Source organism: Sceloporus undulatus, chromosome 2 (assembly GCF_019175285.1).
Source record: "Sceloporus undulatus isolate JIND9_A2432 ecotype Alabama chromosome 2, SceUnd_v1.1, whole genome shotgun sequence".
Taxonomy (NCBI): Eukaryota; Metazoa; Chordata; class Lepidosauria; order Squamata; family Phrynosomatidae; genus Sceloporus; species Sceloporus undulatus.
Genome location: NC_056523.1, coordinates 288,857,855 through 288,879,767, shown reverse-complemented (window position 1 = coordinate 288,879,767; position 21,913 = coordinate 288,857,855). Strand labels below are relative to the sequence as shown.

General features: G+C 40.2%; 2 protein-coding genes and 1 pseudogene across 8 annotated transcripts in view; 2 read left to right on the top strand and 1 right to left on the bottom strand.

Annotated features, from left to right (window-relative positions):
• Positions 1 to 21,913, top strand: part of LOC121920665 — a 1,182,487-nt pseudogene that overhangs the window by 952,726 nt on the left and 207,848 nt on the right.
• UTP15 (UTP15 small subunit processome component) lies at positions 866 to 20,332 on the bottom strand. 4 transcript variants are annotated; one of them, XM_042448468.1, is made up of 14 exons: positions 20,210 to 20,332; positions 19,295 to 19,418; positions 18,345 to 18,489; positions 17,847 to 17,939; positions 17,108 to 17,292; positions 12,428 to 12,606; positions 11,631 to 11,756; positions 10,405 to 10,540; positions 9,024 to 9,108; positions 5,088 to 5,237; positions 4,199 to 4,300; positions 3,082 to 3,215; positions 2,681 to 2,739; positions 866 to 1,739 (listed from the first exon to the last, which is right to left on the bottom strand). In XM_042448468.1, exons 3-14 carry the CDS (start codon positions 18,432 to 18,434, stop codon positions 1,546 to 1,548), a joined length of 1,533 nt encoding a protein of 510 aa, XP_042304402.1. In that variant the 5' UTR covers positions 18,435 to 18,489; positions 19,295 to 19,418; positions 20,210 to 20,332; the 3' UTR covers positions 866 to 1,545. The 4 variants fall into 4 exon arrangements, with proteins under 4 accessions (XP_042304402.1, XP_042304404.1, XP_042304405.1 ...); XM_042448470.1 differs by having other exon boundaries at positions 19,332 to 19,418; XM_042448471.1 differs by having other exon boundaries at positions 19,342 to 19,418.
• ANKRA2 (ankyrin repeat family A member 2) overlaps positions 21,186 to 21,913 on the top strand; it is a 9,173-nt gene continuing 8,445 nt past the window's right edge. Inside the window, exon 1 of one of the 4 annotated variants that reach the window (XM_042448474.1) lies at positions 21,186 to 21,319. The gene's annotated coding sequence lies outside the window, so the exon portion shown is untranslated. Of the gene's footprint in view, positions 21,414 to 21,662; positions 21,701 to 21,913 lie in introns of those variants that run through there. The other 3 variants (XM_042448475.1, XM_042448476.1, XM_042448477.1) reach the window with 3 other exon arrangements.

Genomic DNA, 21,913 nt, shown 5'->3' with positions numbered 1-21,913 from the left:
AGGAGCTTTTTTTAACTTGTGGTGTGCTACACTGATGAAAACAATGAGTTAAATCCAACATTATACAAGAACAGTTTTGTTCATGGATTGCCAATTTATGTTCTTCTTTCCTCATCTTTCCACACAACCCTGATATCTGCTCTGGGGAGCCATTCTATGGAGATGTAACATAAAATGTTTTTAATTTTTCCCCCTATTTTGGTATACAAATGTCTTCAGCCCAACTATTGGCAGATTGCTGATCTGAAGCACAGTGATGAGCAGACGTATATACTCATGTATCAGTCTAAAACATTTAGTCAAAAACCTGACCCTAAAAACCTGGGTCAACTTATCCACAGGTCAAGGTAAGTACTGTAATTTAATTCTTATTTTTTTTAAAGAAACAATTCCCTGATGAAAGACAAAAGCATAATCTGTCATGAAACAACTGGTCCCCTCTACTCTTTCATCCTTCCAGCCTTTACCATAAGCAGAAAGAGTTATGCCTGCTGGAATTTTGTAGGTTCTTTGCTATTGTTTTCTGTTATTTCGTTCTTTAGATTCTGTGTTACATATGCCCCTAAGTTTTACCCTCAACTTATTCATGGGTCACAGCAAAAAACATAATTTTGGCCCAAAGTTTTGCCCTCATTTATACGTGAGGTCGACTTATAGTTGAGTATATAAGGTAAGTTTAAACTTTTCACATACTTCACAATGAAACATCAGTCATAGAGTAATCATGAAAATATTGTACAAGTCTACTTGTTACTTGGCTGATTCAAATTCCTGAACAATCTTGAGTCTGCAGCTGACACAGGGTTCTCATTCTTATCAGAATATAAAAGGGGATATGGAGGGGAAGAAGAAAATCAATTATCTGCTTAGACACCCTGAATATTTATTTTAATCTGTTGGGATAAAAAAGAATGTAGCCAAATGCTTTAGTGACATCAAATGCTTAGAATTTAAAATTATTTTTGAAAGGAGTACATGTTACTATTCATTATGTACCCTTAGATACTAACAGGACAACTACATCTTGTTTTGTGGAAAATTTCAGAGTACTGCAGAACAAAACTACTAAACATCTTGTTTTCTCATATTAAAGCAGGACTGACTTACCAGAAATCATCACATGTGAAAATTTTTAAATAGTTTTATGGAAATTGTGCCATATTTATTTGTTTGAATAGCAGGGGACTTAATAAATGGTTGCCATAAGCAGACAGGCAACTTGAAGGCACATGCACACTGCCAAAGAACTGGCAAAATATAAAGATCTTTGAATTATCTTACATTTAACCACAGTAGAATTGTATAAATAAAGTTCAACTTTATACAATATTTGGCAAAAACATTAACAGTTAAATAGACCCTGATGGCAATAAATTACTTCCCAAGGGCCTTTACTCTAACTGGTCACCAGTACCTTGTTTCCCTCAAAGAAATGTTGTATTTTTTATTTCTCCAGAGCAATACTTTGGGGGAAAGTATATAAATGCATCTGGTGAAAGTATGAGTCAAATGCAATGCAACCTCTGATGAAATTTGCAGTATCTTCTATGAACCACCACTTTTCTCCTCTTCCAAAGGAGTGGGCTTTTTTCTTGCCATAGTTGCAAACAATGAATCCATCATCCCCAAGACTTCCAGTAATTCTACTTGGTGTTCGATTTCTTTTTCTACAAGCTCTTGAAGTTTTAAAAACTGCTTGTCAATAATTGGAGATTGTCCAACAACTGGCATGTAAATATCTGGCAATGAAAAGAAGAAAATTAACATAACATTTACACTTAATGGGGTTTAACATAAGTATATTAGAAGTTTCTAGTTTTACCTCTAGTAGAGCAATCCTGAGTTGGGCATGAATGAGAGGTCCACTCAGGAACCAATGCAGCATCTCAAGACCTGCTAGCACACACTTAATCAGCTGCTCACTGTTTGTCTCACTGCCTGCCTTTCCTCCATCTATTAAAATCAACAGGATGGAACAAAGGACTTTGGAAACAATGCCACCCTGCCCCCAGAATACCCTAGAGGGAACCTACCAATGACTATTGCCAGCAGTCAAGTTATACCTGTTGACATATACATGGGCATACCTGCAGCCTCTGAGCTCAAGAAAGCTAGTGAAAGCAACACAGACAGAGAGCAAGCACACACCTGCCCCCCCTTTCCCATTGCTTTGGCTAGCTTGCTCAAGCAAGTTAGCCAAAGCAACTGGGAAGGAGGGCAAGTGCATGCCTGCCCACCCCCACCTTCCCCATTGCTCCCAGTTAGCAAAAGCAGCCAGGAAAGATATGCATGGTCAGTCTTCCTCTTACTCCAGTCGCAGGCTGGAGAAAGCACCTCCCTGCCCTGTGCCACCTACTTGTGAGTACAGCAGTGCAGGGCAGCAAGGTGGGAGTGTCCTTTTGGCCTTGCCTCTAGAAGCACTGCCCCAGGTAATACTTCAGGCAGTCTTGCCACTGCCCAGTGGGTTTCCATGACTAAGCAGGGATTCAAACCCTGGCTCCAAAGTTATAGTACAATGCTCAAACTACACTGCACTGGCTCTATACTATCAGCATATAACTATTTAAAATAAAAAATTATTGCTACACCTTTCTCATGTGTAACCCAAACAAAAGAATGGAATGTTGGGTCATTTGAGTAAAAGACAATTATTTGAATCTTGTTTAATGTTCAAACTTACCAATGATCATTTCTGCAATACTTATCAGCACAGGAGCAAATCTTTCATCTGTTATATGGCTGCAAATTAAGGCAATAAACTAGATATTAACATGTATACTCAACTACAGGAATTGTCTCATTTATGACTTACTGGAGGCTATTCTCCATCATGAAGTAAAAATACAACTATGGAAAAGCCTTGTTTCTACTTACTAAACAAAAACTAAACTTCATTTTCATCAACCAAAAAAAAGTCTCTACTAATGACTGCCCTTTAACACAACAGAATTTGTTGGAGAACTTCAACAAGCTTCAGAGAGAAAAAGATAATCCACCCTTTTGGAACAAAACACTCATTGCACAATTCCCACTTTGAAGCACAAAATTATGGGACTTAGAAATCATAGCTCTGGCAAATACCTTATTAAAAAAGAAAGGAGCGCCTTGAGCTGTTCTTCATTTCGTCCTGCAAGTGCATTTTTCAGTGTTCCTCTCCGTTTTAGGTCCTGCATGACGGCAACTGCAACTTCAGGGAAGTTTTTTTTCCCATGAGCCTAAAAATACAAAGTATTCAGCAGCACAATCTTGAAGCAAGATGGTCACATACATTTCAGCAATTCAAATCCTTTCCCAGCCCGCAAAAAAGAAGTCATTTAGAATTTAATTGTTGTATTTAAAATGTATTCATGTGGTAGTTTGTGGTCTTTTGTTTCCAGTCTGAAACATTCAACCTTTTGAGGTTGTAATGCCAAAAGACAACCGGTAAACTGCCTATGACATCTGGCTTCTACTCCATGTTAATTTCTTCCTTCAAATAGCCCCCATAACAAATAACAGTGGTCAGTTAGAAAGGTGTGAGCTGGATTCAGGAAGAACACTTAATTCTATATTACTCCTGGCCCTAGCCTTGCGTAAGTATTAGAAGCATGGCTAATTAAATATTTTAAAAACCACATGAATGTATTTTTAATTCCACACTAAAGGAGGAACTAAAGAGGCAGTCATAAAACCCCACAATCAGGAATGGGATGATGGAGAACATGCCTTGGAACCAGAAAATCCCACATTAAATCTTTGGCATCTCTAGAAATGCTCTGTCTGAAAACCTGTGGAGCTACAGCTAGTCAGCATGGATAATACTGTAAGCCCATAAAGTTTGCAGGATGGAGAATTTCTCAACAATTTCTCCTTGGAATTTTGTATAGCAGTAATGACCATGCTGTACATTACATACAAAGTTTGAGGATCAGATTATGAAATATCAAATCTTTATAGATTATCAGAATAAAGCCCTCCATATCCAAGGATTTTGCATCCATGTATTCAATCATCCTTGGCTTGAAAATATTTAACCAAACTTTGATTTTGCCATTTTATATAAGGGACACAATTTTACTACACCATTGTATATAATGGGACTTAAGCATCCATGGATTTTGGTGTGTGTGTGTGTGTGTGTGTGTCTTTGAACCAAACCTCAGCAGATATCAAAGGTCCACTGTAATTAGATCCAAAAGAGAACCTAATACCATCTTACCAGAAGAACTGCATCAAGAGCTTTGGAGACCTCAAAACTTCTCAAGAGCTTGTCATACTTCTTCAAATAAGTTTTGACAGGTTTACTGACAAAGAAATCCTCCTAAAAAGGGAGAACGGGAGGGGAAAAAAATGATAGAGCTAAATACAGAAAAACTGCTCTTTCTGTGAGCATCACCTTATATGTACTTGTTTTGCATCTTTTCCCTGTCATGGCAATGTATAGCCAGATATGAAGAAAACAACACTTGCATACAAAATGCTTATGGTAATCTACTCTGTTTCTAGATGACACTTGCCTGTGTAAGCAGGAGACATCTTAGAAGAGTTATCTTCTTTGGGAGAACGAAAAAGAAACGCCTCTTCTAAGTTTAAGTTTGATAACCCAAGGATTTTGCAAGGATTTCAGAGTTCAAACTTGCTAGCCAATTAACTGAAAGTAGCTTTTTAAATTATTATTCTAATGCAGCCTTTTCCAACCTAATGCTTTCCAGATTCATTGGACTACAACTGATCAATTAAATATAGCAGCCAAACTAATTATCTGCAAAACATTTGTAACTTAGTTACAACACATAGCCTATTAAGAACTAACATTTAGTAGCAGAAACATAAAGCATAAAGACTATAAGCACCAAAAAGCTGGAATACATAACTACTGTTATATTTTCTCTGCTTATAACCATGTAACACATGATAAAATGTGACTAAATTCAGACAATTGAAATAAAATTCATTTTGTACAACCACATGATGAATTTGTAATCCCTTATCTAGCAATGTGATAAAGCACCTTCACATTGGTATTATGTCTAATTAATAGTCTTCCCAGCTAGATTTTGAGTTGCAAACACAAGACAGAATTCCTTAGGCCATGCTTTTCTCCATACCTCCTTTGGCATATAGCTTCGTCCTTTCACAAAGGTTCTGTAAACAGGCCTTCTCCTCTTGTTCAAAAGCTCTTTTGCTCCTTCACGCTTCCGATGTTTAACATTGAGTATTCCATTTGTCATGCCAACAACAAGAGTTTCATCCTCAGGCTAGAAAGGGGGGGGGGGGAAATGATGAGAATTATAGTTCAGCGCATATTCATGGTGAGACCATTTCCATTTTGCAAGAAATAACTCATAGGAAAAAAATGATTCTAATATGACCTTCTGAGCAAACTTATGCGTGTAGGCTCAGGTCTCAGCAGAAACAATTCCTAATCCATTTAGCTTCTTGGAAGAGTTATTACCAGACTTATTAAATAAGGTTCATATTTACCGCTGTGCTTTCTAAGAGAAGTAGGCTTTTAATTTACATGTCACATTATCTTTACTAAAAGGTAAGTGATGAGATTCTGCAAGAGAGACATATATATTGTCCAAAACACACTGCAGACGTAATCCAGTTTGAGACTGCTTTAAATGCCCTGACTTAATGCTAGGGAATTCTGGGAACTGTAGTTTTGTAAGACATTTAGCATTCTCTGTCAGAAACCTCTATCTGTCACAATAAACTACAATTCCCTCTGCAATAAAATAATGCTAGTAAAAGTATGCAAACCAATGACGTTGCAAGGCATAGCCTTCAGTATATCACAAGTGATAACAAAGCTCTGGGTAGGAAGCTGAAAGAACTTGATGGACATCTTGTCATTTTGTCTCTCCTCCCAGGTGAAGGACACAGCCCAGGAAGGGAGAGAAGAGTGGAGGTGAATAGTTGGCTCCACAGATGGTACTGCCAGGAACAATTTGGCTTCTTGGACCATGATCTGTGGTTACAGGAAGATGGACTTCTGTAAGACCCAAAAAAGAAGGGATAGAGTGGTTTCCTGCTGCTTCAGGGGCACGACATGCACACGATGCATGCTCCCAGAGCGGCCGGAAGCTGGCCTGAGGTGACCTAAGGTGACCCAGGGCCACTGGCAAAAGGAGCATGGAAAAAGGAAATGGCAGCCCATTAAGGACCACGACGGCAGCCCCCTTTAAGAGCAGGCTGTGCAGTTGTGCAGTCCCCGAGCGATCGTGGGTGGAGTGGTCTCTGACTACTTTTTCCTCCCTGTCTGCTTGAACCCTAAGTGATGGGTTGCACCTCACAGCAGCAGGTAGGAACATTTTTGCTAAGTCTCACAAAAATGATCTGAAGGCCTTTAAACTAAGTTCTGTGGAGGAAGGAGACAGTATTCTTGAGGGCTTTGAGCTCTGGACACAGGTTATCTTGTTGTTGTTATTAGCTGCCCTCATGTTGACTTCAACTCATGGCGATCCTGTGTATGAGACATTTCCAAGTCCTCACATTCCTGCACTGCTCTGCTCACATCTTGTAGACTTTCCCTAATTCAGTCTAGCCATCTGGCTTGCTGTCTTCCTCTCTTTCAATTGCCTTCTATCTTTCCTAGCATTATTGTTTTTCCTAATAAATCATGCCTTCTCATGACATGGTCAAAGTACAACAGCCTCAGTTTGAATATCTTGGCTTCCAGGGAGCTTTCAGGCTTGATCTGTTCAAGGACCCATTTGCTTGTCTTTTTGGCCATCCAGGGTATTGTCAACACTCTTCTCCAGCACTTCATTTCAAATGAATTGATTTTCTTTTTATTTGTTTTCTTCACTGTCCAAGCTCTCACAACCATACATGGTGATGGGGAATACAATGGGTTGGATGATTCTGTCTTGTCTAGTTCTTTCATTGCTACCTAGTCTCAAAGGTGCTACAAGATCTCTCTACATACTTTCCATTCCTAGACTTCTTCTTGATTGTAGTCTCTGTTCTGATCAATGTTTGATCCTTCATTACCTAAAGTGATTGTATGTAGATCCTCCATGGTCATTATTTTTGTTTTCTTTATGTTCACCACCAAGCCTTTGCACTTTCTTCCTTGACCTTCCTTAGTAATTGTTCAAAGTCTGTGATGTTTTCTGCTAGTAGTATGGTGCCATCTGCATATCTTGCACTCTTGATATTCCTTATCTTCATTCCTCCTCCTTCTGAATCTAAACCTGCCCTTCATATGATATTTTCTGCATACAAGTTGAACATGCAAGGTATAAAATGCAGCCTTGCCTGACCCCCTTGCCCACTGGGAAACATTGTTTCCCCATATTCTGTTCTAACAGTAGCCACTTGTCCTATATACAGATTTCTCATCAGGGCTATCAAATGTAGTGGACCTTCCATGTCTTTTAAAGCATTTCATAGTTTTTCGGGATCTATTCAGTCAAAGGCTTTGCTATAGTTTATAAAGCACATGCTGATTTTCTTTTGAAATTCCTTGGTGCACTCCACTAGCCATCATATGTTTACTATGTGACCCCTAGTACCTCTGCCGTTCCTGAACCCCACTTGGACCTCTGATTTCTCTCTCTAATTTTAAGCATAATTTTGCTTGCGTAGGACATTAATGCTATGGTCCTATAGATGCTGCAGTCTTCTGTATCATTTTTAATAGATGGGGATAAATATTGAACATTTCCAGTCTGTTGGCCACTGTTTGGTTTTCCATATTTGTTAGCATCTTTCAGTTAAAACTGGAGTTAATACTGTTTGTGTGGATTGTATAAGTTCCAGTGGAATATCATATGTTCCTGGTGATTTATTCTTCCCAATTTCTCTCATTGCTGCTTTCACCTCACTTTCTAACATTTGGGATTCATCTTTGTATGTTTCTTCATTCCATGTGTCATTCATTTCTTCATCTGTTTTATATAGCATTTCTGTGTATTGTAATCAACAATTTTTTCCCTTGTGTCTTGCAGTATGTTCCTCTTCTTATCATAGAGCATTCTGGCCAAAAGAATGAATACTGATGTGACTGCTAACAGCATTTGTTTAAAAAATCCACTTGCTCCTTCCATGGTGGTATTACAAATAATAAGGCATTTAAAGCAGCCTGATTAAAAGAATTCAAGTGTAGCCCCATATAAGGATTGGGCAACTTGTTACCAGTCAAATATTGTAGGCATATCCCTACCATCATTCCATGGCTAGGACTGGAGGGAGTTACTATCCAAAAACATCTGAACAGCCAAACATCCCACATCACTGCTCCTATAAGGTGCAACAGCAGAGTATAGTTTACATGGAGTGTGGCTAAGGTGGGTTTTGTTCCTCCATGGCAGACCTAACCACCCCAACAGTGCAGTCTCAAGTGGAGGCAATACTAGTACAATTTAGAGAAAACACTTAATGGACAACATTGCACTATTAACAATCAATGAAACATGCCACATCCAATGACTATTGCACCTGCCCACCCCAGTCTGGTGCGGTACAGACTGCCCCAAATGGGTGGCCTTTTCTTGCTAGATTGAGGCCAGTGCAGCCTCGCTGGCAGCCCTGCAGCCCCAATTCGCCATTTTCCGTGGCGTGGAAAAGGGGTGTCCTTGGGGCTTCATGCCCCTGGACACCCCAGGAGCCATGAGGAGAAAGGGGTGGCCCCTTTCTCCTCAAGATGGTCCCATGGCCATGTGGTTGCCACAGGAACGATTTGCTCCCAAAAAAGGAGCTCAGTTTCGGGGCTCCTTTCCACACCGCTGGAGAGGCGCGATAAACGCCCTCCAGTAGCATGGAGATGTCACACACTGCGTGTGTGATGCGCTGCGTGTGTGCTTCATGTGTGACGGCTCCGACGCATGGACAAGTCAGCACAATCATGGCGGCCCCCACACATACTAGGGTTAGGGAGCATGTGGTTGGTGTGCACTCCCTAACTCTAGTATCAGCGCGAGTACGCCGCTTTATGGCAGTCTGTACTGCACCTCTAAGTGCTTTTGATTGGCGAGTCACAATATTCTTAAAATTATGATAGAAACATTACTTACAGGCTTTATTACAGTACTTACTGCTAATGCAAGACTGAGAATTGATGCTTCATAGTTAAAGCTGTGAACAACCTTGTATGAAGTTGTACTATAAACCTTGACATGCCTGCAAACAATAGAAAAAAAATAGTGAGTTCAAAGTGGAGCTCTCTAAAATATTTTACAGAAATCTGACTCTTAAGAAGGCTGAAAGAGTACAAAAAATATGTTGGTGAAATTTCTTTTTTTTAAAAAAAATGTAAAATGGAATAAAGATTACCAGGATGTAATCCTGCATCAACTAACTTAAATTATTATAACCTGGAAACAGTTACACTGCTCTCACCCTGAAAAAAACAATCACAAGAGGAGGAAAATAATTTATAAAAGTGGGCTTACTTAGATATCTCTCAGTTTATTAGAATTTATTAGACGCTGTACATGAAATTATTAAAACAGCCAAATGACTGAGGCAAGAAATTTCTTGAAGAGTTCTGCTAAGCACTCAGGCTGAGACCTTCCCTCCCCTGCAACACCTACCACAACCCATATTGATCCAGTGGATCCCAAAAAGGCTCTGGAGCAAATATAGGGGGACACAAGGGTTGGTGAAGGAGAAGGAAAGTGAAAACAGCCTACTTCCCCTGTGTTGTATGATGATGTACTCTGCAGGTTCTGAAAGATCAAAAGAACCCTTCTGTTCACAGAAGGCACAATCCAAGCCATCATCATCTAAGTTTAACCCAAACTCTACCTAAAACCCTGATAAAGCTGTATGGCAGTGATGGCGAACCTATGGCACACGTGCCAGAGGTGGCACTCAGAGCCCTCTCTGTGGGCACATGTGCCGTCACCCCAGCAGAGTTTGCCAGAATTTGTTACTTGAAAGCCAGAGGGACATGGCACTTTGCAATAAATAAGTGAGTTTTGAGTTGCGGTTTGGACACTCAGCCTCTAAAAGGTTCATCATCACTGCTGTATGGCATGCACTTGCCTGGGAGTAAATCCCACTATGCACAGCAGGACACACACATGAGTAGACATGGTCAGAATTATACTGCAGTGTACATCATGCACATGTGATCATAATTAACTCCATTTCCTATAATCACGTTTAAAACAAGAAAAATATAAGGCACTGAAGCATCCTCTACTGACTACCAGAAATCTTTCACAGCTAGGTCTTTGAAATTCCCCATGTGCTACCCAAACTTTCAAACTTAATTCTTTGCTTTTTCTAAAGTGCAAAAGAGAGAGAGACTCTGTGCAGATGCACACTCATATTATTGGGATGCTGCTATGTTATATGCTACATTTCATATTTTGGAGTTGTAAATCATAAACAGTGCATAAACAGTTCTGTGTATGGAATAGCTCAATTACATGGAATCCTTTCTAAAAAAGATTGGAAGTTAATACAAACCTGTCCAAGGACCCAGACAGCAGCCTCTGTCCAGAGCTACTTAGACACAAACAGGTTACAGTCTTATGGTGATTTCTCAAGGACACTAGCAACTGCCCTCCTTTAAGCATGTCCCAAACTTTGACATACCGACCACCTATAAGAAAAAGGAGAAATGCTTTTTCTTTGCAAACTGACACTTAGAAGAAATACCCTTGATGAAGCAGAAGCCATGCAGGACTCACCCAAGAAAGTTACTAATGATAAACCATGCATATGAAGTAAGCAAGAAGGTTCTCTCTCTTGTTCAGCTTAAACTTGCTCTAACTCAGCATGATGAGATGAAATGGGGAAGGCCATGATTGTTTGCACATTCCATCCGCACCTTTCCCATTCTATTTTGGAGAGCTGGGAGACCTTCCAGAACAGATCTGAGATTGGGATGTAATGTAATGTAATGTACAGGAGAAATCGCCAGAATTGCCTCTCACCCCATACCACTAGCAGACGCATTCCAGGGAAGGTGCAATAATTGAATACAAGTCTGCCAGAATGATGTATAGATGAAGAGGGATGGAGCAAATTGAATGACATGTGTCCACCAAGGCCTTTGCATCCCAATACTTGTGCATATTGTGAATTGTCAGATGCTTTGCCATCCTCTCCCTCCTCATTAATAGGCAGAAAGAAAACAAAGTATGCACTCAGCCCTCCATATCCATGAGTTTTTTTATCCACGGATTCAAGCATACATGATTTCAAAAAATATAAATTCCAACAATTAGCTTACTTGCTAATTAGCTTACTTGGTGTTCACCGCTATGATCTTTGGAATAGCGGTATATAAATAAAACAAATTATTATTATTATTATTAACACCATTTTACTCTGCAACTGTATTTAACAGGACTTGAACTTCCACAGATTTTGGTATCCATGGGGGGTCCTGGAACCAAACCCCAGCGGATATCAAGTGCCCATTGTATTAGGTCCTGGTGGGCTAACTACCTCCTGAGAAGACACAAGTTGAGAAGGCCTCTCTTCAAAGCTACATTCCTCGAAATTCTGAAACATAACTCTTCATGAATGGTGCAGAAACTATAGCAATACTCTCTTGCCAATGCTGTCCACTGTGTCAAATCAGTTGCAAGGAGGAAAATAAGTATTTACAAGATGGATTTTTTAAAAAAAAAACCTAGATGTACATTAGGAAAGGAAGGGGAGACACTGCACACTGTATGCTATACCTGCAGTCACAAGAAGAGCATCAGAAGGAAAAAGATTAACACTCTCAATTGGCTGCCCATGTTCTATCGTCATCACACTTTTTTCTGTCCGAGTATCAAAGAGTTTCACAGTGTGATCATATGAACCTAGAAGGTATTCCAGAGAAAGAAAGAATCCAAAACTTTAACATATGTCATGTTAATGTTGATACATCACTCAGAACAAAAACAGAATATATATCAGTATAAATGAAAAACTACTGGCATCAGATAATGACCAACCCTTACATCCCTCTTCATGGGAAATAATAATGTAAAACATGACTTTCTGGGATGTATACCCCATTTATTCAAGCATGGTACTTGATGCCCAAAACTATTCTGTGAGCAAAAAGAAACACAAACTACTCATTTAATAAAAGAGGAGTGCAACTGTAATGTTTGCATTTTGAAATAATTTATTTTACTATTTCAATCAAAGAAGTGAGTTTAGTAGTTCACTTCTCACCCAACTCAGAATACAATTATATGTCACTGTGATGCCTTACCATTAGATGAGCAGTATAACACTATGAAGGTAAGAAAATAAAATGAAACACAAGCTAGAAAAAGAATTCTAGAAAAAGTGTTCTGCCAGCAACAATTTTTTTTTAAAATCCAGTCTTCCAATTAACCAATGAAACTTTAAGAATGTGCAGACTACAGAGGGAAGATCAGTAAAGCCCAGTAGTGAAAGCAAATCTTTTGTGCCAAAACTGCAATATCTACCAGACAAAGTATTCAGGAAGCCAATTTGATATGAACAACAAACTACAAACCTGTTACAAAGAGATCTGCATTCAGTTTACTTGTGCAGGCACATCTTACATAATCTGTGTGTTCTTTGTAGGAAATTATTTCTGAGGAAGATGAAATGTCCCACACCTTTGCTGTGTAGTCATCTGCTCCAGATACTATACGGTACTTATCAGAGAGAAAGCCCACAACATGCACAGCCCTGCAAGCCAAGATTAAAAATAGTCCACATAAGACCCTTGCATCACATAACATAAGTAAACAAATTTCATATTAATCTATATTACCCTACATAAGCATAATAAATGCCCAGTAAGGGAATAAGAAACTATACTCAGAAGTGTTCTAGCTAAATGAAGGAGCCTTAGAGGCTAAATTGCTGTAGGTTGAAAGCCTCGCTGCATATAAATAGGCATTGTGATGAAACCACTCAAAAAGCCAAATGATATTTCCTATTTTTGAACACTGAGCAGATGCACCAAAATGATTCACGTGGGACCAAAGTCCTGTTAACTAAGTTAACGTCTCATTTGAGTATGTTATCTAAAAGACTTCTCATTTGAGCATATTATCTATGGTAAACAAGTAACAAGGATTCTGTCTATACATACGAAAGAGTAGAGTGAATGCCTTTTAATTTTCACAAGTGTGTTTAAAACAGAGGTGAACAACTGTTGGGAGCCAGAGGGCTGCATTTGTTCCCAGGGGAACATACATGAAAAAAACCTGAGGGGATATTTTGTCCCAAACGCCCCACAGAGCACAAACCTGTCACATTTTGGGATCCCCAAGAGCTTTTTTAGACACAGTAAAGGCCTTCCCCCCCCCCCCAACAATAGGAAATGACCCAAAAATGACTCCTTTTCCCTCTAACTGGGCCTAGTATGGCCACCCCCTGTACTTCCAAGGTGGAATGAGAGGCACCTGTGGGGTAATTTTTAAATGCCTTTTTTCCTGAAGTTTGGGGACTCTGGGAGCCTCAAAAGCCATGGGGAATATACAAAACAAACAAACAAACAAACAGATCCATTTATATACCGATTCATACTGAACTAACAGTGTCTAAGAGGTTTACAACTGTAAACTAATTGCCCCCAACAATCTGGGTACTCATTTTAGCGACCTCAGAAGTATGCAGCCTGAGTCAAGCTTGAGCTCTTTCGCTGGTATTGAACTCGCAACCTTATAGTTTTGAGTGAGTGGCTGCAGTACAGGCATTTAACCACTGCACCACCAGGGCTACTTTCCTCACACTTGATCTAAAAGAAACCGAGTAGCATAGTATAATAAACAAGAATACAAACTGCAAGCCATGTAGCCTCTAGTTCAAATATAAATTCAGCACTAAACAGAAACTCACTTTTCATGTACATCCATTACAACACAGGAAAACCAACTCACCGTATCTTTCATACTGTTAAAAGTATTATCAAGAAAACACATACTGTACGCTTTACCACTAATGCTATATAAACGTGAAAGATCATTGAAATTAAGGTCTGATTTTTAGACGCAGTTGTTATTATCTGTCACCAACTTCCAGCTTTGGAAAAGTCAGTTTTGCATTACAAGTTCCTAAGATCACTGAACTAGCAGCCATGCTGGCTAGAGATATCAGAGATTTGTATTTTGAAAAGTACCATTTCAGTTAAACTGCATGACTGTGATAATAAATACAGTAGACCCTTATATGCTGGGGTTTGGTTCCAAGATCCTGCGTGGATAACAAAATCCATGGATGCTCAAGTCCCATTAAATATAATGACATAGCAAAATGGTGTCCCTTATAAAAAATGGAAAATTTAAGGTTTGATATTTGAAATTCATACTTTTTTTGAACATTTTCAAACTGTGTATGCTTGAATCCGTGTATAAAAAATCCGTATATAAGAAGGGCTGACTGTATTAGTACTTCCAGCCACTGTGGGAATACTTCCTTGGTATTTCAATAAAGAAAAAAATACACACACACACACACATATACAGTTGATCTCTCTTAATGAAGTGTGTGGAAAGACCTATTCACATAGGTACTCTGAAGTGACTAATAAATTGAAAATCATGGCTGAGAGCCTGCATCAGAGGCTACGATGTATAACTTTATGGTGACCGAGATACATCATTGACACAATATACAACTGTGCCAGTGAATTGTGATAAAGCACAACAGGATACTTCTCAAGATATCCTGTTCTGCGTTAGGGGCTTACACTGCACATGAAGACACACTGCTGGCTCCACTTGAGCAACGGTCCCAATAGCATAGCTACATCTCTGCTCTCCTCTTCCTGAGAATATGAGATTTTCACAATGGCACAATTCAACTTTACATCATCATAAGTCAATTTATAATGACATAGCTTCCCAACAGAATGCCAGTCCATATTTTAAAAGGCTACGATCCAAGAAAGCACAGTAGGAGGTGCAGATTACAAACAGCTTGACTGCTGCACATATATACAAAAAGACTAACAATAAATAAGGTATTTATTTATTATAAATAAATAAATAAGTATAATATTAAGTACAATAATAATAAATAAATAATATGATATGATATAAACCACAATTCAAGAGGAATATTGACAAGCTGGAGTGGGTCCAGACTAGGCAACCAAAATAGTGAAAGGTCTGGAAACCATGCCCTATGAGGAGCACTTTAGGAGGCTAGGTACATTTAGGGTGGGGAAGAGAAGGTTAAGAGGGTGACATGATAGCCATGAAAGGATGTCATACTAAAAATTGATCAAGCTTGCTTTCTGCAGCTCCACAGATTGGACACAGAGCAATGGATTCAAACTACAGTACAGGAAAACAAAGTCCACCAAAACATTAAGAAGGACCTCCTGACAGTAAGAGCTGTTTGACAGGTGAACACACTACCCCAAGTATGATGGAGTCTCCTTAGGAGGTTTTTAAACAGAGTCTGGTTGGCCATCTGTCAGGAGTGCTTTGATTATGTATTCCTACATGGCAGGAAGTTGGATTGGAGGGCCCTTGTGGTTTCTTCCAACCCTTATGTTTCTATAATGCTATAATTAGACCATATGTCACCAACAGATAGAGTGCAACATGCAAATTTCCTTATTTTAATAAGGAAATGTAATTTTGATACTGCTTGCAGAACTAAATACTCAGATTTCTTCTCCCCAACTCAAATAAAAATAATAATACAGCACAGACTGCATTTACACAACACAAGCCATGCTTTTGAACTATGAGAACAAACCACAAGATAAACTGCACTGACATGACACAATTTTCATGAAATAGTCCCTGACTTTGGCACTTTACAGACCACCTGAAAAGGGCAGTCCCCCGCCGCCCTCATTTGTTGCGTGAGGGAGCCGCAGTGGCAAAACCGCACAGCTCCCTCGCGCAACAAAAAGAAACTACAAAATGCAGCTTCTTTTTGCGGCGCCATTATGATGCCGCAAAGCGCCATTGGCGCACTTGTGGTGTCATAATGGTACCAAGAAGTGCGTCCGCTAAGCGTCCGCTACGTCAAAATGGCGGTACCCATGTAGAACGGGCGCCGCCATTTTGTACGTGCTTGGCACGTACTAGGGTTAGGGGCGTCCGGAAAGGACGCCCCTTCCTAACACTAGTACATGCCGCCTTTCTATTCTAGTTTAATGTTAACCACAGTTTGCCTCAAAGTTTTGGACTGCAGCTCATGAGAGGAAGACATGTGAATCTGTCAGACCTTGGGATTCATTCCTATAGAGCTAAGCCTTCATATAGAGCTGTGGCCTTCTGTACACAAAAGTTCATTTTATACTGAGCCATATCTTTTTGCATAGAATACACACATGAAGATTGTATTTTGAATACTGTATAGCTGAACACTGGTCATTTGTTTTTTAAAAACCTTTTTGGCTACTTGAATTTTTCTTTAATTTATTAATCTCTGCAATTTGTGCTGTGTGTATTTAGGAAAGACATTAAATCACACATTAAATTCAGCTACCGAAGTATTTCATTTACAACTAAAAACAAGGCAACTTATGAAAAAAATCTGGGCATATAAAAAGCTTAAGGGCATGCTGAGACTCCTTAGCTGTCAAATCTTCCATACTGACAGGGCATGGAACAATAAATATCTTCAGAAGAAGTGATCCCAAACACCCCACTTCCAAATCCCAGCTGACTGGTGTCCACATGGAGGAGTATGACATAGTAAATTCAATTCGAAATAGAGACCACATGCTTCATGATTACAAAATACAATTTTTAATCCATTTTATGTATTTATTCTGGAGAATAGAAATATCACTTTGTAGAACATACCTAGTAGTTGAGAAAATTGCAGTAGAGATTTAAATTGCTACATCACATTTACAGTGTAAGAGTAAACACACATAGAGGACAACCAGCACAGTGTTGTGGTTTGAGCCTTTCACCATGACTCTGTAAATCAAGGTTTGAATCCCCCCTCTGCTACTCAAACCCACTGGGTGACCTCAGGCAAATCACACTTTCTCAGCATCATAGGAGGGCAAGGGCAAATCCCCTCTAAACAAATCTTGTTAAGCAAACTCTGCAATAGACTCATTTTAGGGTTGCCATAAGCCAGACTTGAAAGCGCATAACAAATCTGCTTTGGAATGGTTTCTCTGATGCCAGCTGATGGGAATCCTTTAGAGTAAATTTGCAATTTGAAACTGTAATCCACCCATTTAAATAAAACTACATGTTCTTACTTAGTGTGGCCATCAAACTGTCTCAGTGCTGCTCTTCCACTGATGTCAAAGAGTCGAACACTGCCCTCTTCACTGCCAGCAGCCAGCAGCTTCCCATCATCTCGGTACGTAGCACAATAAGCTACATCTTTGAAGCGAGAAAATGTTTTGACTGGTTCTTGTGAATATCGGCCATAAATGTGAATCTAGAACAAAAAGAAACACATATGTTGCCATAATGAACTATATATAAAAAAGACAAACTAAGAGGCATTTTTGGTTCAAGGACTCTATATAAGTCAACCCTCCATATCTACAGATTCTGCATCCACAGATTCAGCCATGTATGGCTTGAATGTGTGTGTGTGTGTGTGTTTAAATCCCAAAAAAACAAAGCTTGATTTTGCCATTTCCTATAGGAGGAATCTTTTTGTGATGCCAATATATATAATGGGACTTGTGCATCTACAGATTTGGGTATCTAAGGGAGGTCCTGGAACCAAACCCCAGTGGATACCAAGGGTGCACTGTACTACTTCCAGTTTTGGAAAAGTGAACACATGATTCTCTATTAAAACCAGAAGGTTGATGTCTTTTTCAGAAGAGAATTGTTCTCCCTGGAGATGAATTCTCTTGTTTTGGGGCAAGTCTTAACACATATAGGCTCTAGGCTACAAAACCACCCCAGGATATGGGAGCAGGCTGTGAAAAGTCAGTACTGTAAATGTTAAGGAAACCAAAGTTTTATTTCAAACCTTACCCTTGATGAAGCTGTGACAGCATAGTTATAGGGAGGAACTGGAGAAAAGTCTATTTTATTCACTGCACCGAACTCCTTTATTTGAATGGGGGCCTTTTGAAACAAGAAGGACAATTTAAGCATTCCATTGACAACATTTTCTTTACAAAAAGTCAGAAACAAGCCAAAAGATCTTTTAAAATTATAGACGTCACAAACATTATTTTAACAAATATTTAGTGCTGTAAAATAGCAGTAGCACTGTTGCACAAACGTATCTACAGAAATAAAATTCAATCATCATACATTGTTGAAAGAATAGGAAAAACTGCCACTTAAATAAGTGTTCAAGACAGCAAATGTATTTTAATAAACTACTGTTGTTTGTAATACATGAGAGTCCAAAATTGTAATATAAAGTTCAGATGCACCCCCTTTAATATCATAGTCATCAGATATTGAAGACTGAAAAAATAACCAGATGTAACAGTCCTAATCCCAGTAATGATGTATCGTTACCTTGTAATGCTTCCAGTACAGAGTATCCTTGGTTATTTTCTCACCAAGTTTTGGGTAAGACGGGACCACAACAGGCTTGTAGCTAGCCATTTTTTCTTAAATACAACTTCAAGCAATAAAGTTTAATCTTCCAGTCTTCCACTTCCTAAAGCAAAAGTGAATAAGAAGTTTTGAAATAAAGAAAACAAGATGCATTAAATACTGAAGACCTAAGACCTTATTTTTTTAAAAAAAAACTAGTAAAGCACATACTTTAAATTTTAACACAGTTAATTTATGATTTGTTTCCACCATAATCTGATTCCCTTACTTTTGACAGATGATAGATTTCTGCAGTAATCTACCTGTTCAGCCTCATCTAAAAATTATTTATTTATTATATTTATTTGTATCCCGCTCTTTTCCCAAGACTGGGACTCAAAAAAAAGTATGCTTCGGTTACAGCCTTTTTGTCTCCATTATTTGGCAATCCCCTTAAGAGCAGAATGAAGAGCTTAGACAAACTCTTCCACCTAAAAACCTAAAGCTACACTCTCTGATCAGGCAAAGCATCAATGTAGCAAGGAATTTCACAATAATTCTGGACTGCAAAACTTTCAGGATCACTGTAAAAGAAACATATCTGGGGAGAATCATCACTGACTGCACTGACAGGAACAGAAGAGGAAAAAGTGATCAAATAACAGCAGGTCAACACTGGCTAAATACATGCTGGACTGTCCATTAAAATCTGCCCACTGAATCTTAGCAAACATGCTTAGCATTATGACTGACAAGGAACATGTATTCCAATTTGAAAAGTCACAAACAAGACTCCAGTTTGCATATGTGTGCCTTCGTTTCATCTGTCGACTTATGGCAACCCCATGAATTTCACAGCATTTTCTTGGACAAGGCATACTCAGAGGTGGTTTTGCCAATTCCTGCCTTTGTAATATAGCCTACAGTACCTGGTGTTCATTGGGTGCCTCCCATCCAAGTACTAACCAGAGCTGACCTGGCTTAGCTTCCAAGATTAAACAGGATCTGGTGCCTTTGGCCACTTTTACAAAGTGCAGGACAACACAACAGCCCCTGTGCAAAGAACAAGACATCTGATCGGGTTTGTTATACGAAATGGAAAGCCCAGAATACCCTGTGATAGGCTTGCCTTAGCGTCATCACAATCTGAAACAATGTCAAGGTGCACAAGAACAACAACAAAGTTTAATATTAGTTACCTAGACTGTATTTTTAAAGAAAGACAAGTACATGTTCCCACACAGTGTGAACACAAAGGTCCAAAACACACTGCGGAAATAATCCAGTTTGAGACCGCTTTAACTGCCCTGGCTCAGTGCTAGGGGATCCTGGGAATTGTAGTTTACTGTGGCATCAGAACAATCTGACAGAGAAGGTTAAATGCCTCACAAAACTTCAGCTCCCAGGGCTCCCTAGCACTGAGCCAGGGCAGTTAAGGCGGTCTCAGACTGGATTATTGCTGCAATGTGCTTTGGGACTATCTGGTTAAAACGAAACCATCATCCTTCTAAGGCAACAGATAGGTTTGGGTCCCTTTTTTCTCTATAACCTCAACGAAGTCAACCAGAAGAGAGAGAGGTGGGTGACTTCTGCAGTGTCGTTTAGGCCATGGGCTTTGGGAACTGCCGTTTATTGTGGGAGAATACTAAGACAAATGGCAGTACTTGCCCACAGAGACTCATTGGGTAATACTTGGCCAACAATTGCCCAGTGTATGCCCCAATGATCTCACCAGAAGCAGGGCTGTACGAAGAGGGAGGGCTTCCCCGTCTCCCTGGGACAGAATAGCACTTGCCTTCCTCCGCAGCCCCTCCCTGGCTCTCCAACCGGGGCCCCTTCCTCACCTCACAATCCTACTTTCTCCCGCTCTGCAATCACGTTGCCTCCTAAGGAAGCCGCCATCACAGCACCGGGTTTCCGAGTAGACGTACTACGTCATCAGGACGCGACTGCTGGCTCTAATATGGGCGCGCCTTCACGCGTCAACCCCCTTTACTCATAGAGATAGGAAAATGTAGAGTCATATACCGCGGCTTTGGAAAGTACGGCTGGAGTCCCAACTCGGCCATGGAGTGACCTTGGGCAAAGTCACACTCTCTCAGCCTCAGGGCAAAGCAAGGGCAAGCCTTTGAACAAATCTTGGCAAGAAACTCCCAGGATAGGGTCGCCTTAAGTCAGAAATGAATTGAAGGCAGGCAACCTCAACAAACCACAACCAGCACCATTGTCCAGTGCTCTGTCGCTACTGAGGCTTTGTTTAAAGGCCTTTCAATTGATAGAAGGTGAAAGAGAACAAGGGGGTGATGTGGGGAGGTGGAAAGAGCCTCGGAGGATGGGAAAGGTCAGGAGCTTCTTTATCACAGGTTTTAGAAATAATTTGACGCCACTATTCATAATAATAATAATAATAGATTTCATTTATATCCCCCCTTTCCAAAGGATCAAGGCGGGTTACAAGAAAATACATAAGCAAATACATAACAAGTACACGACTAAAAATTACATGTCCCCTTATCCCTTACCTTAAAATACCAAAATCATAATTACAAATTAATTGCCAGAGCAATGCGAAAAGGCAATGGGAATTCTGGGATTTGTAGTTTTGTGAACTACTTAGCCTTAATTGTCAGGGAGCTCTGGTGTCCCACCAAACTACAAATCCCAGAATTCCATAGCACTGAGCCATGGAAGTGAAAGTGTGTGTGTGTGTGTGTGTGTGTGTCAAACTGCTTCGTTAACCGAAGCGTGCCTGGATTGGCCATGGCCTCATGTTGTGCTTCCGGGATTGGGGTTTCACTATTATTTGGGCTAGGCCTGATCTTTAATTTTTATATCTCTAGGTTCCAGCCTTTTCCACAGTCCCATAGGCTCCGCCCCATCAATTTTCACTTCCGGGTTTCCATGGCGTACCAAGCGGAAATGACGTCAAATCTCGCCACAACAACAATAATCGCGTATGTGAGGAAGGACTGGAAGCTACGGGGTAAAAGGGGCGGGGAAGGCGTTGAGCTGCGGCAGGAGCGCTAGCAAGGACTTGGGGCTGAGAGGGTAAAGGGGCGGGGCTCCGGGGGCAAAAGGGGCAGAAAGGAGTTGATCTGAGGGAGAAGCACTCAGAAGATCTGGGAGGGCAAAGGGGCGTGGCTTGTGGTGAAGGGGCGTGGCTACGGGGTAAAGAGGACAGAAAGGAGTCCGTCTGAAGGAGAAGCACTCAGAAGGACTTGGAGCTGGGAGGGTTAAATGGGCGGGGCTTGGAGGTAACGGGGCGGGGCTATGGGGTGAAAGGGGCAGAAAGGACTCGGAGTTGGTCTGAGGGAAAAGGACTTGGAGCTGAGAAGGTAAAAGGGGCAGGGCTTGGGGGTTAAAGGGGCGGAAAGGACTGGGTCTGTGGGGTTGGAGGGTAATAGGGGCACAATGTAAGCCACTTTGAGCCTCATGTAGGGAGACAAGGATATAGACAGATAAATAGACAAATGTGTATAGTTATGCAGTTTACCATATCCGCTGGTCCTCCACCTTCACTGGGGTTAGAGGCACAGGACCCCCGTGAA